This window comes from Dermacentor silvarum, chromosome 9 (assembly GCF_013339745.2).
Source record: "Dermacentor silvarum isolate Dsil-2018 chromosome 9, BIME_Dsil_1.4, whole genome shotgun sequence".
NCBI lineage: Eukaryota > Metazoa > Arthropoda > Arachnida > Ixodida > Ixodidae > Dermacentor > Dermacentor silvarum.
The window spans coordinates 77,571,369-77,587,558 of NC_051162.1; the positions used below are offsets into that span (position 1 = coordinate 77,571,369).

The 16,190-nt window shown below is 44.9% G+C and overlaps 1 protein-coding gene across 2 annotated transcripts in view; it reads right to left on the reverse strand.

Moving 5' to 3' along the window:
* Positions 1-4,080: 4,080 nt before the first annotated feature.
* Positions 4,081-16,190, reverse strand: part of LOC119463673 (venom metalloproteinase antarease-like TtrivMP_A) — a 206,060-nt gene continuing 193,950 nt past the window's right edge. For both annotated transcript variants that reach the window (XM_049655578.1, XM_049655577.1), the window contains one exon: positions 4,081-4,252. In XM_049655578.1, coding sequence (XP_049511535.1) covers positions 4,163-4,252 — 90 coding nt within the window. In that variant the 3' untranslated portion in view covers positions 4,081-4,162. The remainder of the gene's footprint in view (positions 4,253-16,190) is intronic.

The window sequence follows — 16,190 nt, forward strand, 5'->3', positions numbered from 1 at the left end:
ATTGTGTTCACATGAGTAGCACCTACTCATCGTTGTTGCTAAGCGGTAGTAGCTTTCTTCTGATTCTTCTGAGGCCGCGACTTTCATTTCTCGCCGCCGAGTTGAATCCCGTTGGGCCCCAAAAGCAAAAACAAATTGCTTGTGCATTTATATTTAGGTGTACACTCAAGAAACACTGTTGGGGAAAATTATTTCTTAACTGCGCTCATCCACAGCCTCCTGCATATCCCTTTATGCAGGACTTCGGAGCTATAATTCAAACTGATTATTCAAAAATATCTAACCGATCTAACCGTTTTTTTTTCTTTCACGCCAACTTGGCTCACTCCTTATGTGCAACACCTCCTAGATTTTTTCAGGCCTCCACACTCTCCTCGCAGCACTCGCTGACGTCACCGTATCTTACCTTACCAAACTTTATTATTCCGGTTCAGTAAATGGAGCTAGTCGTCGTTTGTCACCCTTCCTGCCTATGACGCATGATCGAACACTGCCGAGCTGGGGGCCAGATCTCCGGAACTGCGGGCATCATTGTTTGACTTGCTTTTTTGTGCAGTTGCTTTGCAAGAAAATCTGTGTATCAGCCATGTTTGTTGAACTTTATTTGGTGCCTATAAGCATGATCTGGTGATGCGTACCGATGTGCTGCGTGAATTGCGAGGAAGGGCCAAATGTTGTTTTTCCAGAATGGGAACGAGTTGTGCGGAGCGAGGACGTTGATTATTGACGATAGATAACACACCAAGGTAATTTTGGAAGTCTCGAAGACATCTCTTCCCATGTGGACCGTATAGGACAAAATGCATTGATCCCCAATCATTTGCGATAGACGCGTGCTCTTCGTCATCGTGGAGATGACATCGCAAGCTGCGGATCTGCTTGTGTCCATTGTGGTTTCGCAGATTTGTTTCATTGTCTGTCTTTTTAAAAATACTCAGTTTTTTTTCTAACGAGGAGATGTGCATGTTTTATGAAAATGCTCGCATGCTCGTTGATCTCCTTTACAATTGCAAAAAAGCAAGTTACCGGCATCTTCATGCAGAAGGCAACGAACGGTTGGCCCTCCTGAGTGTAATTCTGTTCCAGCTTAGTCACCATGCTGAACAAGTCATTTCCACAACTGGCTAGCACCCTGCTGCAGCCACCAAAAACTGAAGATTGGCTATTAAAGCGAAGCTGCCTGTCTCACGATTCTACCATGAGCGCCGAAAACACACTGCAGGACAGCCAACTTGCACAATAGAACTATCTGCACATCTGCGCACACAATAAAACAGCGGCTGCTCATCGGCGCACGCAATAGAACAACGGCGCATGACGTACGTGTGGCAGAACACCGCAGTTTACATTCGGAGTTGTACCGATAAGAACAATGGTAATTACAACGCCATCCTACCCAGATGAACAGTATATATCTGTATTGCATTACGCGCGTCATGCAATGCATTCCTGGCCATGACCATGAATAGGCGGCGAGTGCAGCGCACTGCAGAAGAGGCTGCCATACGGGATCGTAAGCTCGAGCGCGATCATGCCCGTAAGGCCGATCTCGTGTATCGGCAACGGCAGAGCCTTTGACCGTCTGCCACAGCGATCACAAGGCAATACTGTGCAAGTGTAGAGTCGTCCGTGAAAGTTTGAATATGTGCGTGTAATCAACGGCTACATGATCTAAAATAAAGGCTATGCAACTTATCGAAATGTGTCTTCTTCAACTTTAACGTTCAAAAAATGCAATCCTAAACAAGCAACCAAATCACATATGCATTGCATCGGATGGCTCAGCATTTATTCAGTTCGTTGCGTGGTCCTTGGCTTTCGACGTTGATTACCATTGCATCGGAGAAAGCTTCGCTTTCATACATCTTTCATTAAGAAAGGAGCTTTCATTTTTTTACACATTTCTATATAAATGTTTTACTCGCAGAAGTAACAGAATATCTAGGCGGAAGACTTGCGCAAATCACATTAAGTTGCTCTCTCCGAAGTCAGTTGTATGCATGCATATTTCTTGTACGTGTGTGTACGTGCTTTTCTGCCATGAAAAATAAGTGTGAATTAGTGATTGTTATTTAAAATGATAACAAGAACTAAGGCTGAAATATGTGTGTATTTTACAGCTTTAGCTTTTATTATTAAATGATCAGTTTCGCGCCGCCACCAGCGTCTGCACGAAAAAGGATGAGCGGAGAGAAGGTAAGAAATTTGGTCACATGACACCAATCTCGGTTCTCTACGTAGTGGCTCCGTCGTCTACATATTGCTTGAGCTTCATTTGGGTATATGCTTCTGTGCCACGCTTGGGCTCATCGAGCCGGGCGCCTTTGCAAATTTATCAGTGGATTCGCCTTGCTAGCCGGATTGGTCGCCTATACGCCCTTTATCCATAGGACCTCATTTGTTCCCGTATGCGACGAGACTCCGACATAATTTTCTGGTCGTCGACACCACATTCCACATCTATGGAAGTGCCATTTAACAGTGACATGGTAGGCAATGGAGTCACATGGGCATATGCACCGTGCCCCCAGTGACCGTCAATCAGACACGAGGGGCGGTGTCGGATAGCGTCTCCATGGTCCACAGTTCTAGCATTAGAATCACTGCCCTATGGTTCACACTCATTGAGCTGCCTTCGACCTGTGTCGCATCACCAGTGAACACACTAAGTACCTGCATGTGCTTTCCTCCCACTCTACCGAAGTTGCTGCTTGCCCAGTGACGTTGTTGCAGCTCCAATTCAGTCACACTGTACAATTATTTTAACCCATGAACTGCCAAGATGTGAAAGACTTGGCCTATTGTCGTTATGTTGTATTGTGTAATTAGCTTTTTTCATACAAATATGTGCTATATGAAATATGAAAACGTTTATCCAAGAACTAAGCGAGCTGAAGTATGTCAACAATATTGTTGAGCTGCAAATTCTTCAGTTTGAAGTATTTTACTCAACCGCTTTGCGCAGTGTTCACGCAGAACAGCACTTGCGTAGTCGAGCACAAAATAGAGGCGAGAACTTGACATCTTAGTGTTGGACAAATATAGGACAAATATAGTAGTATCGGAGATGAAGGCTCCCATATGCGAGTATGAAAAATAGCTCACATAGTTGCCGATGTTGTTCAGCTGGACAACAGCTACGAGGAGCCGTAAGAAGAGCGCATTTTCACCCGTCACTTGTATAGCGCCAACACGGACAGGATTTCAACCTTAGGAGTTGGCGGCATTTCTGCTGACCAGTCCTCACACCAACAAATAAAGCACTTCTTCTGAGAGGTGGTGGAGCACCAATTCTGCCTTGTGCCTTGCATTTCCGAGCCTGTGCCACCGCTCGTAATTTTACATGACACGCTCGTAATTTTACATGACAAAACCATAAACATAACCACAAAACCAGCCAATGTCTATTTCTTGCCCAATGCCAACCAGTAGTCGTCTCTCTCCGCACCTAACACCCGAATAATAGCTTTCCACTTGTTCCTATCGACCGCCAAGTGCCTACTAGATGACGCGGTCGTGTGTACATCCGGACCCTCCACCTTTCAGGCGACCTGCGACACAACCTGTAAGTCCTGCACATTTTCTGACGTTCACAGAGGCGTACAATTAAGTTCTACTTTAAGTGCTATGCAATATCATCATGAAATCACGTGTACTGCATTAGGACAAAAACTCTTCCCATTATCGCGAGGTGCACGCACACTTGAGATATAAAGACTTCCGGCAATGTAAGCTTTGGGCAGTCTTGCACTGTCTCGTTTTTCGGTTTCATAATAATACTAATACTAATAATAACGATGGCTACAAGATAAGAAAAATATATTCTCTGTACCGGTTCATTTACCAAATACATTGCTGTATAGAAATGAAGGTTCTCAAATCAGAACAAAGCAGTAGGACTTTCTGCTCTGTTTTTGTAAGACATTTTGTTCGTTTTTTTCCTCAGCAACGTTTACGTGTCGACCGATGCGCCGGTGGCGAAAACTTCGTCTTTTTAGAAAACAATTTTTCTTATCTTCCTACAAGCACGTTGTGTTGTAATAGGCATTGCTCGCCTCCTGCAGAATAAACTTTCAGGTCTTGAAATACATTTTTTATTGAAATTATAGCACGCCTAATGAATTCCAATAGAAGTAAAACGATGCAGGAATTAGGGCCACACTTATGGAATTTTCGCAAACGTGCGGAGAGTGTGATAATCCCGCCTTATCTCACTCCAGTTGTGAATTCCGCAAATACCTCTGTAGCATGTCTGAAAGAAAAGAAAGGAAAAGGAAAATACTGAACAAAAAATTAACCAAAACCACTCACAATAATATGTTGGTAACGAATACGTGCTCGTATTAGGTATCATTTTTTATCCTGAATTGACATGTTGTGAATATCAGTGCTATTAGGATGAGATGCACGAAATATACGGAATTCCAGAGACTAAGTTTGTGATTTTGAAGTGAAAGCTTCATTACGCTACCTCGGGCAGCCGTCGTCAACTCAACGGTCTTCACCTTGAGGGCTAGAAGTCAAACCACAAGAGAGCATTAAGGCGAGTGTATAGTCTGACGTTATCGGTGTGTGTGGGGGGGGGGAGGGGGAGGGTGAGTGCGCGCGTGTGTGGGCGTGCGGGCGAGCGTCATCAGACGCAGGGCGCGTCGGAGCGCATTGGCCGCGCGTCCGGTTAGGTTGGCGGTGCCACTACGTCAAACCATCGGGCGAACTATAGCCGCTTTTCTTCTCGCGAACGTCACATAACGTGTGCGCGCGTTCACGCTACATCGGACTATATTTAGGTCTTTACGGAGTCCTTAAAGGAGACATTGCCGCCGTTGCCCGAGTAGAGTTGGGCACGGCTGCGAGTTACAACCAAGTCTCACTACTTTACTGATCACCGCAGTGTCTTCATAGAGATAAAAAATGATGAATAAACACTGTATTCATTGCAAACATGTCTGTATATCATTGCGAAACCACACCTCGGCCACAGCTCGACAATGGGCCTAGCCAGGGCAGTGAAGCTTTCGCTATCGATCAGGGTTAACCAAAGCTAAACCACACCAATTCTTTAACTTAAGATCCCCTGATCTCTTTCATGTACCCAAACTTTTATTATTTTGAATACCCTAACACCGACTGAACGGCGTAGCTTATTGAGTTTCAAGCTTCACATTCTCTTAAAATTGAACTCAAAATGTTATGCCCTTGCGGAATAAGTATCCCGTGGGATTAGGATCTTTACTAAATAATTGCATTACTTCTTACACCTACCTTAACCGTGTATAGCCCAGTGTATCTAATATGCTATATACGCTGAGTTTAATGGCTGAAAGTGGTGATTGAAGCGCCGGGCAATAATGTGAAACTTACAGTGGAGTTATTGATATGCTATTGTTCCAGCGATGAATACTTTTACACAGGAAATATTAATAAATAATTAGCAGAGTAATTAGGATGTAACTAAAACCTGTTTTTCCCCACAAATGTGCTCTCCTCGGCCTGAAATAAATGTCAACGGTGCGTACAAATTTTCCTTGCCGTGGAATTGTGTTTTAGCATTGCAGAGTTAGTCTACTTTACTGGGCCTTCGACAAAACTCACTCAAACTTGCATTACTTTTTGTAGACTAATTAACAAAAGTAATCTCGTGCAACTTCAACGAATTCGAGGTCGCGCTATCCAGGCGATAACCCCTAATCCTCTCGGTTCTCATATCTCGCTACTTTTTTGATAAAATAATTTGCTTCATCTTGATGAAATGATGATTTCCGTATCGCGTCATTATTAACCACAAACTGCAGATCTTTCATGTAAATATGAATATTTTACAGAATATATAAGTTTTTTATTGCTAAAGAACCTGATTTTGAAATAGTTTTAACTTACTACAGCACTCAAACAACTGCTTTTTAGAGCGCAACTCTTAGGCTTGTTCCTTCGGCGAGCGTCGGCGTTCTCCCTCGTAACCGAGTGAACGAACACAGCGAAGGATGAAAGCGAACGCGGAGCGCAGCGGGACATGAAAAGCGGCTATAGTGAAGAGAGCGCGAGGAGGAAAGCGGATGAGGAAGGTGCAGCGGAACCATGAGGCGGAAAGCCGAGGATGAGAAAACGGAGAAAGCGTGAGAAGAAAAGCGTGATGCCGCGCAAGATGGGCTTTGCGGTGACGATGGCTACGACATGGCGCTAGATTAGTGCGCGTGGTCTGTATTGGAAACAAAGCTCTGCATGAGCGGAGGTATGTTGTGGCGGCTGCCGTGAATCGCGCCCATTTGTCACCCACGCGCCGCGAGGCAGTCGCGACACACTCCGATTCGTTTTCAACGTGCCGCACGAGACAGATTGTCCGCGCCAGCCAATATGCCGCGAAAGGAAAACATGTATACGGCTTCGTTCCAATTTTGCATTAGGGAGTACCGTAATCGGCGGTGAATTTTTTTAGTAATTGAGCAATGGAATATTTTAGTACATGACGTTACCACTAAGCCATCATTTGTTCACGTGATTGAACTCTGATACTGCAAAATTATTCATTTGCAGTTAATATTTTACTTATCAGCGGAAAGCCTCACCTAATTTTAATACTTTTGTTTGCAATTGCGTTTTAAGTTGTATTCTCAATATTCGGTATAGGGATGTTGTGGTTAAGGGTTTTAAATTAGCCTGCGATCAGATTGTTAGCAGTTTCTTGTGATTACTTAAAAATGTTAAAGCGAAGCTTTGTACCTCTACCAGCCAAGGGTTCTGTCGTGTCCGTCGTTGTAATCGAAAAACGATCCCGACGAACCGCTAACATGCAGGTATAACAGTATAGCTTACTTGAATTCAGGCATTCAGCGTACAACTAAGCACTAGTTCTCGCAAGAAAAACCACAAAAACAAGCTTCAAAGTGATGAGCCAACATGATGGATGATAAGGGCTGCGGGCAAACAACAGAAACAGGCTCGGCGCGGTCCGTAAGATTACATTGCAGCTGTTGCAAAGCTTATGCAGCTGCTTGAAAGAGGGTTGACGTCATTCGAAACCCTTCCAGCCTAGTAACTGCTTCGGTTCATTTTCTAGACTACCCCACTATGGGTAGACCACGGAAAGTAAAGAGGGCAGAACGTGCATTCGCGGAACGTGCATTGATTTAACCTTGGCAAAGAATGTAACTACAGTGAAAACTGAAAATTTGAGTGTATATCACACCGATCATAAAGCTGTAGTGAACATTGTTGTGAAGTAAATAATAATAAAGGCCGTGGTTAAAGTTACGTTGTAGTGTGTGAAATATCAAGTGCGCCGCAGTCACCATGAGGGTGGCGTAAAAAGCTTCGCTTTCCAATCACCTTCACAGAGTGGATTGGCGGGCAATTTTTTTGTGGTACCGCTTCATCCCGATCCCTTCTTCCGCGATTTATTAGCATTGATTTACTATGGCTAGTGTTCGTTTCTTTAGGCGGCGAACGTTTATGCATTACCACATTTTTCTTTATGTATTAAAATAACAAATCTGATTGCAGTGGTAATCTTTGGTACCCCATTGGTACCCCAATTACTTTGGTACCCCATTCGCCGCCCTGCGAGTCCCTGGTTCACATTTTCAGTGTGGCTTACCGTGTGTCACACCATAAACTAGACAACACTTTTTTTTTCAGAAATGCATAATAACTGTTCTCGCTTTTGGCAGAATACATGGTGATATATATTGCAATATTTTACACGAGTCTGTATTGAGAAATCGGCCCATTGTGTTTTCGAAATGCTATGACTTTCACTATGTATAACACCATCCTTTTCGCCATTAGCTTGGGAATTACGCCATTGAGCTTGCGCTTCACGTCATTAGCTTGGGTATTTACCTACTGGCGACGCGCGAGTAGGTAAATACCTCCTTGTTTAACACAAACTCGCTCAGAAATCCTTACACATGCAATGTGGGAGTTACTTTATTATAGCACCTAAATAAACATTTGTCTTTGCTCATTCCACGTGGACGGTCTAGGCAGATTTCTGCCATCGGCATCGCCGTCAGGTTTCTTATAAAATCCAAGGGCGATAAAATCGAAACCGCGCGCCGTATGCTGTATGTATAGGTGAAAGCGTGTGAGGGTGAGCCCGCGATCACGGCTCAATCTCGCGCAGGCAAGGGAGGGGGGCGCCTAGGATGCGCTACAACTTCCAGTCGCGCGAAACACTCGGGATGGAGCGTAGGGAAGGCCGTGTTCCACTCTGCGCGCGCCCGCTTGGGCTGCTGTATCTTGAAAGCCATTTGCGGCGGGGACGGAGTGCGGCCTAGGCTGTGTTTTCGCCGCTTAGTTCGCGTTGATGCGAGTGGTGGCTCGAAGGTGAATTCTCTCGCTGCAGGCGCGCTTACTCACTCCGAGCGTTTTGACAGCGAGTTTCCGTGGTCATCGAGTGAGTTGCGTTCATGATTTTTTGTCCGCGCGTAACACCATGCCTCTCAGTTTAGTTTATATGCCTAAGTTTACTAGCTTATACGGCAGATAAAACTAACCTCCCTACTTCGTACAGCTGTCCACTAATTTGCGATCGGGGAAGAGGATATCAGGGAACACTGGTGAATTCTGCAGCAACGTTTTTATTGCAGCAGTCTATGTATTATAGCTTAATAGGACATCAACTATGAATGCAGTATACGCCTCAACGTCCAGTCACGATGATGAAGTAGAACAGTTCTAAAAGGATGTAAAATAAGCAGTGAGAAAGGTTAAAACTCGGTATACTGTAGTCGTGGGTATATTCAATACTTAAGTAGAGAAAAGGAGGCTGGGGAGAAAAAAATCTGTAATGATGTCATTGACGCTAGAAAAAGCAAAGGAGTGATGTTGGTAGAGTTTGGGGAAAATCATCAATTGTACATAATGTATACCTTCTTTCGGAAGCGCAATAGCAAGAAGCGGACTCGTAATAGTCCTCAAACGTAAACAAGAAATGAATTAGATTTTGCACTCAGGGCGGACGACAACATTGTGCAGGATGAAAAAGTATTAGGTAAGGTAAAAATGGCGATCACAGGATAACGAGGTCAAGGATTGCTCCCAAATGGAAGAGATAAAGAGCCGACTTAGTCAAGAAGAAATAGACCTACCTTGACGCCAGCATGGTAAAAGCACAATAAATCAGTACAGCGATCGTGAGCAAATATGGGGCTTTAAAAGAAAAAGGACAACATGAAATGGATGTAATCGATCAGACCTTAAATAATCTTATCGAGGAGATGGCGACTGAAGTAGGCATGTAACGTACCAATTCAATGAATAGGCAAGCTGTCTCAAGTAAAAAAGAACCTGCTAAAGTTACGACAAAGCATAAATGCGTAACTCAGGGCATCGGAGAGCATTTGCTGAAATTTCGCAGCTTTAAACAACAAAACAATCAGTTATATTGGACATTATTACTTGGGCTGATTGAGGAATTTTAATATGGGCAGCATAAAACAAATAATAAATAATGACACCGGAACGTTAAAGATATACGCAATGAAGCATCAGCAGGGCAGCGCCACTTGTAATTCCGAAGACCAAGTAAAGGCAGTGGAGAAATCGTACATACTAAACTGTACAGTACCCAACAGCCATGTTACCTTGTTTGAAAAGTGTAAGAACCAGGATACAGAAGCTTTATTTCAACAAATAGTGAAGTTAGAACGGAATTGCAAATAGAGAGAGAAAAAAGGTAAAGGAAAGACAGGGAGGTTAACCAGAGATTATCTCCGGTTGGCTACCCTGCACCGGGGGAGGGGTAAAGGGATCCGACAGGAGAGAGAGAGATAAAAAATAGCAAGAAATTTTTGATGGTTTATGCGGTGGCAAACATTGGTTAAAGTGGCAACAAAAGAGAAAATGATGTTGAATTTATTAAAATATAGAGGAAATACGGTACTCGGAAAGTTTGCGATTCATTATGCGTGATGTGTAAGACATGAAGCGCACCTGAGGCCGGGCAGAATGCAGCATCGTGTTAATTCTTAAAGAATAGAAAAGTTACAAAATTCAAGAATCATTGATTTATTAGCTTGCTTTCGGATTTTCACAAAAGATTGGCCCAAGGTAACATGCAATTGAAATGGACCAACATTTGGCTTCAGTCAACTCAGGTTACAGGAAGGCTTCAGTAAGTGGTATTCAACCTTGGATTACTTCCACGTCCTCAGGTGGGTAATCGATGGATAAGCCGAGCAAAACCAACATTTTTATTTCACTTTCCTATTGAAAGGCGTTACAGCTACCTTAGTTTGTCACAGCTAAAGCGGGAAATTACTGCTCAAGAAAAAACGTCAAGCAAGCAGATGCAACGTTTCGAGTGGTATTCAGTGGATGCTTCGACGATGTATTCAGGACTAAGCAAAAGGACGTATAAACAATCTCTAAGGTGACTTGCAACAAAAGATTCAGTACTTTGGCCGACAAGAGAGAGAGAATAAACTTTAATCGAAAGAGCACGCGAGCGTAGGTAGCTCCTCCGCTCTGCAGTGGGTGGTCCCCTCAGTCCAGGAGTCCAGCGGCCTTAGCTGGGCTCCTGGCCGACAAGGTGTAGGTGTTTGTGGGAAGAATAATGCACGGAAGACTAAGGTAATGTTCAAAAGCATGGCGAGACAACGTGAACTCATGAATGGTAACGAGTTCCTGCGAACATAGAAACGTACACATGCTTTTTTAAGCCATGCGGATTTTTCTTCTTTGCCTAAAACAGAGGATTGTTAAGAATAGTGCATGTTTACCACAAATATTACGGTGAGTACTTCGAAACCCGTGTGATCCTAAGAAATTCTTTCAAGTAAATATGACATAAAAACTTATCAGCTACAATTACTAAACAGCAATATGTGCCGTAAAGTAAACAGTTAAAAAGATAATTAGTGAAGTTCTGTTAATCAGTTGATGATTCAATTGCAGTTCTCACGCGAGTAATGTACGCCACTTTGAGCTATTCAACTAAAAGACTATAAGTGCGCTGTCTGCGATCAGCATTTAAAAAAGATTCTGTGTGGTCGAGAAACAAACAGCCCTAATACTTATGCCAGTTCGCCTCACATTACCCAGATATAAAAAAAATGTCCGCCCTTCCACTACTGTGAAGAGGGTTGCAAGCGAACGTTGTGTTTACTCGTTTCCGACGCGAGCGCGTGCCGAGCACGAGGATGACCGCGAACCGAGGGGCGCTAACGAGCCAGCTGCGGAATACTTCCACTCCGTTCCATTCCACTAGAGCTGTCTTAGCCCTAGATCTAACAAAAGCCTTTGACAACATTAATCATGAGGCAATCATGCTTGCATTGGAGAAACTCAATGTCGGACGCAAGACATACAACTATATCAAAGCCTTCCTCTCCGACAGGACTGCCGAACTCCAGCTAGGCTCCGTTGCATCTTCCATATTGCAACTTGGCAGCAAAGGAACTCCACAGGGATCAGTACTATCCCCTTTACTATTTAACATCTCTCTTATACCGCTAGCTACCGCACTTAGCAAAATCCCTGGTTTGAGACACTCACTATACGCTGACGATATCACCCTCTGGGTTAATACCGGAAGTGATAGTGAGATCGAGGAAATACGACAAGCAGGAGCAGATCAAGTGTCATATCATGCGAATCAAATAGGCCTGTCATGCTCCCCCCAAAAGTCAGAACTTCTGATTATAAGGGCTCAACCACGAGCAAAGACACCTCACCCGGACATCAAGGTGATGGTAGATGGCACGTACGTACAAGAGGTGCAGACCCTTAGAATTCTGGGGATGCAGGTACAAAACAACGGAAAGAACGCATTCACCCTGAGCAAAATCATAGGATGCGTTAGCCAAACAAACAGGCTAATTAGACGAATAGCAAACAAGCATAAAGGCATGAAGGAAGCGGATCTCAGGCAACTTGTCCAAGCCTTCGTCCTGAGCCGCATAGTTTATTCCCATCCTTACCTGCACCTCTACCCGGCTGAAAAGAAGAAAATCGATTGCCTAAATAGACAGTCATACAAATCAGCCCTTCACCTCCCTAGATACACGGCTAATGAGAAGCTCCTTGAATTGGGAATTCACAATACCCTAGAGGAGCAGGTCGAGGCACACAAGCTAGCCCAACTGGAGAGGCTATCCAAAACTCAAGTAGGAAGACACATACTGGAGGACCTGGGGATCCGATAAGGATCCACACACACCTCAATATGTAAACTTCCCCTAATATACCACAGAAATTTAAGGATAGACCCAATACCAAAAAACATGCATATTGAACATCACAAGGACAGAAAGAGAGCAAGAGCTAAAGCTCTACATAAACACTACTCGGGTCTGCAGGATATAGTCCACGTCGACGTTGCGGAATACCCAACTCGAGATGCCTTCTCTATAGGCATAGTCAACAATCAAGGTCAGGCCCACTCCGCAGCAACAATTTGTTGCATGCATGCAGAGGAAGCAGAAGAGGCAGCTATAGCTCTGGCTATAAGTGGCACCACCGCGGAAATCATTTTTAGCGATTCCAAAACCGCAGTTAGAAACTTTGCCAGTGGCAAAATCCACAAACCGGCCATGCAAATTCTAAACAAATATCCACCGCCTGATCGCCAGATTCAAATCATCTGGGTCCCAGCACATTCCTCGCACCCAGGAAATGAGGCTGCCCACAATTATGCCCGAGGTTTCGTCAGCCGGGCGGTGGAAGGCCTCGACCTGGGTTCAGCGAGGGATCGCATGGTGACATTCCATGAAATTACTATGCACTACCGCGAAGGTAGACAAAAATACCCCCCTCCGCATAAATCACTGAATAAACTGCAACAGGTGACCTGGAGACAGTTGCAGACTGGCTCATTTGCCAACCCTTACAAATATTCACTAATATATCCGGGCTGCTTCTCACCTAAATGCAAGAACTGCGACGCCTATAAAGCGGACTTGACACATATAATGAGCGACTGCCCCGGGCTGAAACGTAGGGCGGAACTCGAGCTTAATAACGCTTCAGACTGGGAGGTGGCGGTGTCCAGCTCGGATCCCGTGGTCCAGCTGCGGACCGTCAACTGGGCTTTGGAGGTCGCCGAAAGTCAAGGGCTTACGGCCACCTCACGCCGCCTAGCAGAAGAAACCCAGTAATTTAAATAACTATGCATCTGACGAAAATAAAGTTTTCCCTCCTCCTCCTCCGTGAAAATGGTTCACCAGCGAAGCTGAAAGGTGTGCCTCAGTGTTTATCGCGGTCTTAATTCCGAAGGTTCATTAAGCTATTTCCTAATTATGTGGTCACACACGTTTGGCTGCGATGGAGAGAACGACGTCACTGATGGTAAGTCCGCACTCCGCTGTTGTCGCTTGCGTTCGATGTCTCGAGTTTCTTCGGCAGCGTGGTTATTTAGCAGCATTCGCCCGCCATTGCCGCTTGCGGTTCTTCGAAATTTAATTGCTTGAAAACTAAATCTGTCCGTTACCTGAGAAAATGCATGTTTCCCACACCTTAAGCAATGACTCATCATACCCCCGTGAACGCGGCCTACCCATTATGACAATGGAAGAGAAGTGAAATTTTACGCTGGAATGATTAGTGGGAACGCAGCCAGCTGTGTAAGCAGACGACGACGACGAACGCGGGAGCAGTGGCACGACCGCATGCCGAGTACGAGCACGAGCCAACGAGAAAAGTTGCGGAAGAAGACAACGACGCTCGACCAGTTCTGAGACCAGCTGGTTTTTTTCAAGCGAAGCTTGTATTGTCTCACTCGATGTCGGCGTCGGTCTTGATTTACGCGTACGAAACAACCCAAGCCACGCGAAAATAGAAATTGCTGGTCGGGCTGTGCAATCGAACCCCCAAACTCCGGGTTGCGAGGCCACCACGCTAACCGATTAACCCACTGTCGGTTCATCATGCTCGCCCTTTAATCACGGAGAAGGTTTTATATGCATGAAGAAGTAGACGCGGCGCTCGCAGCTGGCGCACGCGATCAAGCCACCCCCCAGCCGATTACAGGCGTACCCTCCCTCCGGAGGAGGGAAAGGGCGTGATCGCAAGTTCGCTCGCCTTGCGCCAGCTGTTTCCCACCAGTTCAAGTCCAGCAGTCAGATGGGGAGGCCGCGTTTGATTAGTTCAGCCGAAGAGCAGGCTGCGTTGAAGGAACGGCTGTGGCAGCGGGCCCGTGAACGTCTCAAAGCTCAAAACACTAACCAACTCATCCCCTAAGGCTGGACAAGCTTCGCGTGCACCCCTTTTCCCGGTATACGGGTGGGGCTAAAATTTTTTTAGCGTTACATCGCCGGTGCAAGCTATCGTATAGAAGCTTCGCTTTAAATACAAAATGTACAACAGAATAAAGATGAGTTTGAGCGCATAAATCAGGCCTCACTTCGTCATAACCAGCAGCTTGCGGCTATCCTTGAAATAAAACTTCACATTATTCCATTCTACCGGCACACACACTTAACACCCGTAACCTTGGCATTAACAAGTATGCTAAAGAAGAAGTTTAGTACTTCTGAAAAAAGTATGCAGATCCAACGCACATCAATGGGAAGGAAAACTTTAGAAAACAAGTTTGCTCATTTCATTTGTGCATCTTTGGCGTGTAGGAAACCGGCGCGTGCTCCTGTACTCTGGCGCAGCCGTGCAACCCAATCTCACAGCTCTTATAAGGGCTTGTATTTCTTCATTTCTTCGTATTTATTTCAAACCTAACGGTAACTCCTTGGCTGATCCTCCAGGTCATAGTGCGCTAATAATAATCATCGTCTACATGCGGCGATTGTCTCAAAGAACTAGTCGGCCGTGGCGCGATATGTACCGCGCGTGCCCCGTTTTGGGCATGTCCTATAGAATGGAAATCGTCATGATATTTAACACGCATACATATTTCTTGGCCGCAATTATGTTGCGGATGCCTGGCCTAATATGAAATCCATCATCGTTATGAACACCCTGCGATCACTTAAAAGAAGTAGTTGTTTTGCGCTGGCTGTGGAGTGTCACTGCGATCATTGGCTAATGGTTAGAAAATCGGGCTGTTGTGCTCCCGGGCCAAGATTCAAATTCCGGTAGCAATTCTCATTTGTAAGAATGATGAGAAATCTGCTCGGTGGGAACCTGGCCAGCGACCGATAAACCAACACAGGCCGAACCACGAGATCGTAGGCAAAGAATGATTTGTTTTAAAATGACAGGCCTAACTTCAAGAGACACTAATGCAGCTGTGTACATTACATAGGGGACGGGGATAGCCGATACTCTATTAACGTTAAAAGAATGTAATTGCGTTTAGTGAGATATATAAATCGCTGTTATGAAAACCTGTGGTGTAATAGAGTTGCGGATTGGGAGCCAAAAAAGAAATCACAGCTGAGTACAGCAGACACCTAGGCGGTGTAATGAAATTAGGAAATTTGCAGGTATACCATGGTGTCAGCTGGTGCATAACGGAGGTAATTGATGAATGCTCGAAGAGGCGTTTGTCTTGCAATGGACATACGCATGCCGATGATGATGTTAATATTAAATTCTTTTGGAGAGCCTAATATCACTGCATCTTTATGTAGTATGTAAAATGACACGCCACGAAGCAATATACAGAAAAAAACAATCGCGTGTATTAGATTCCACGCAACAAGAGATAAAATATATATTCACGGTATTTCCGGGACTAACCGGCCATAAACATTACTGAGTCATAATAACTAATCGCTGAGCACTTCCGCATCCTATTCAGCTGGATCATTGCAACTAAACAAACATAATTGTCTCAGCAGATGGTTGAGTACTAGTACTTCTCATTCAAGCTTGTCATAGAGCACTACGGCTGCACGTTGCGCCATGAAAGCTGGCAGAGGATCACCCACTCCAGTGTTTCAAAGTAGGAACAGCTGGCGGAGCAGCAAAGCGGCCTTTGTATGGAGCGCAACGTAATTAGGATTTTCGGTTTCGAGAAGGTGAGCAGGTTTGAACTCCACCTTTGGGAACGCCAGAGTAGTACGTAGGGCTAGAAAGAGTACTAAGAAAGAAAGATCGGTGTTCCTACGCGTTTGGGCTTCCCCTTCAAATAACTGAAAGCGGGTAGCTGAGACGCAGATGGTCATGTGACTGCAGAAAGAGACTAATGTTTCCCACCCATTGTATCTGCCAAGCTCGGAACCTTTCGAGACCCTGACCGCATCAGACACTATTCAGGAAAATCTACGATTGAGAAATGGCAGCCGTGTTAAGAGCGC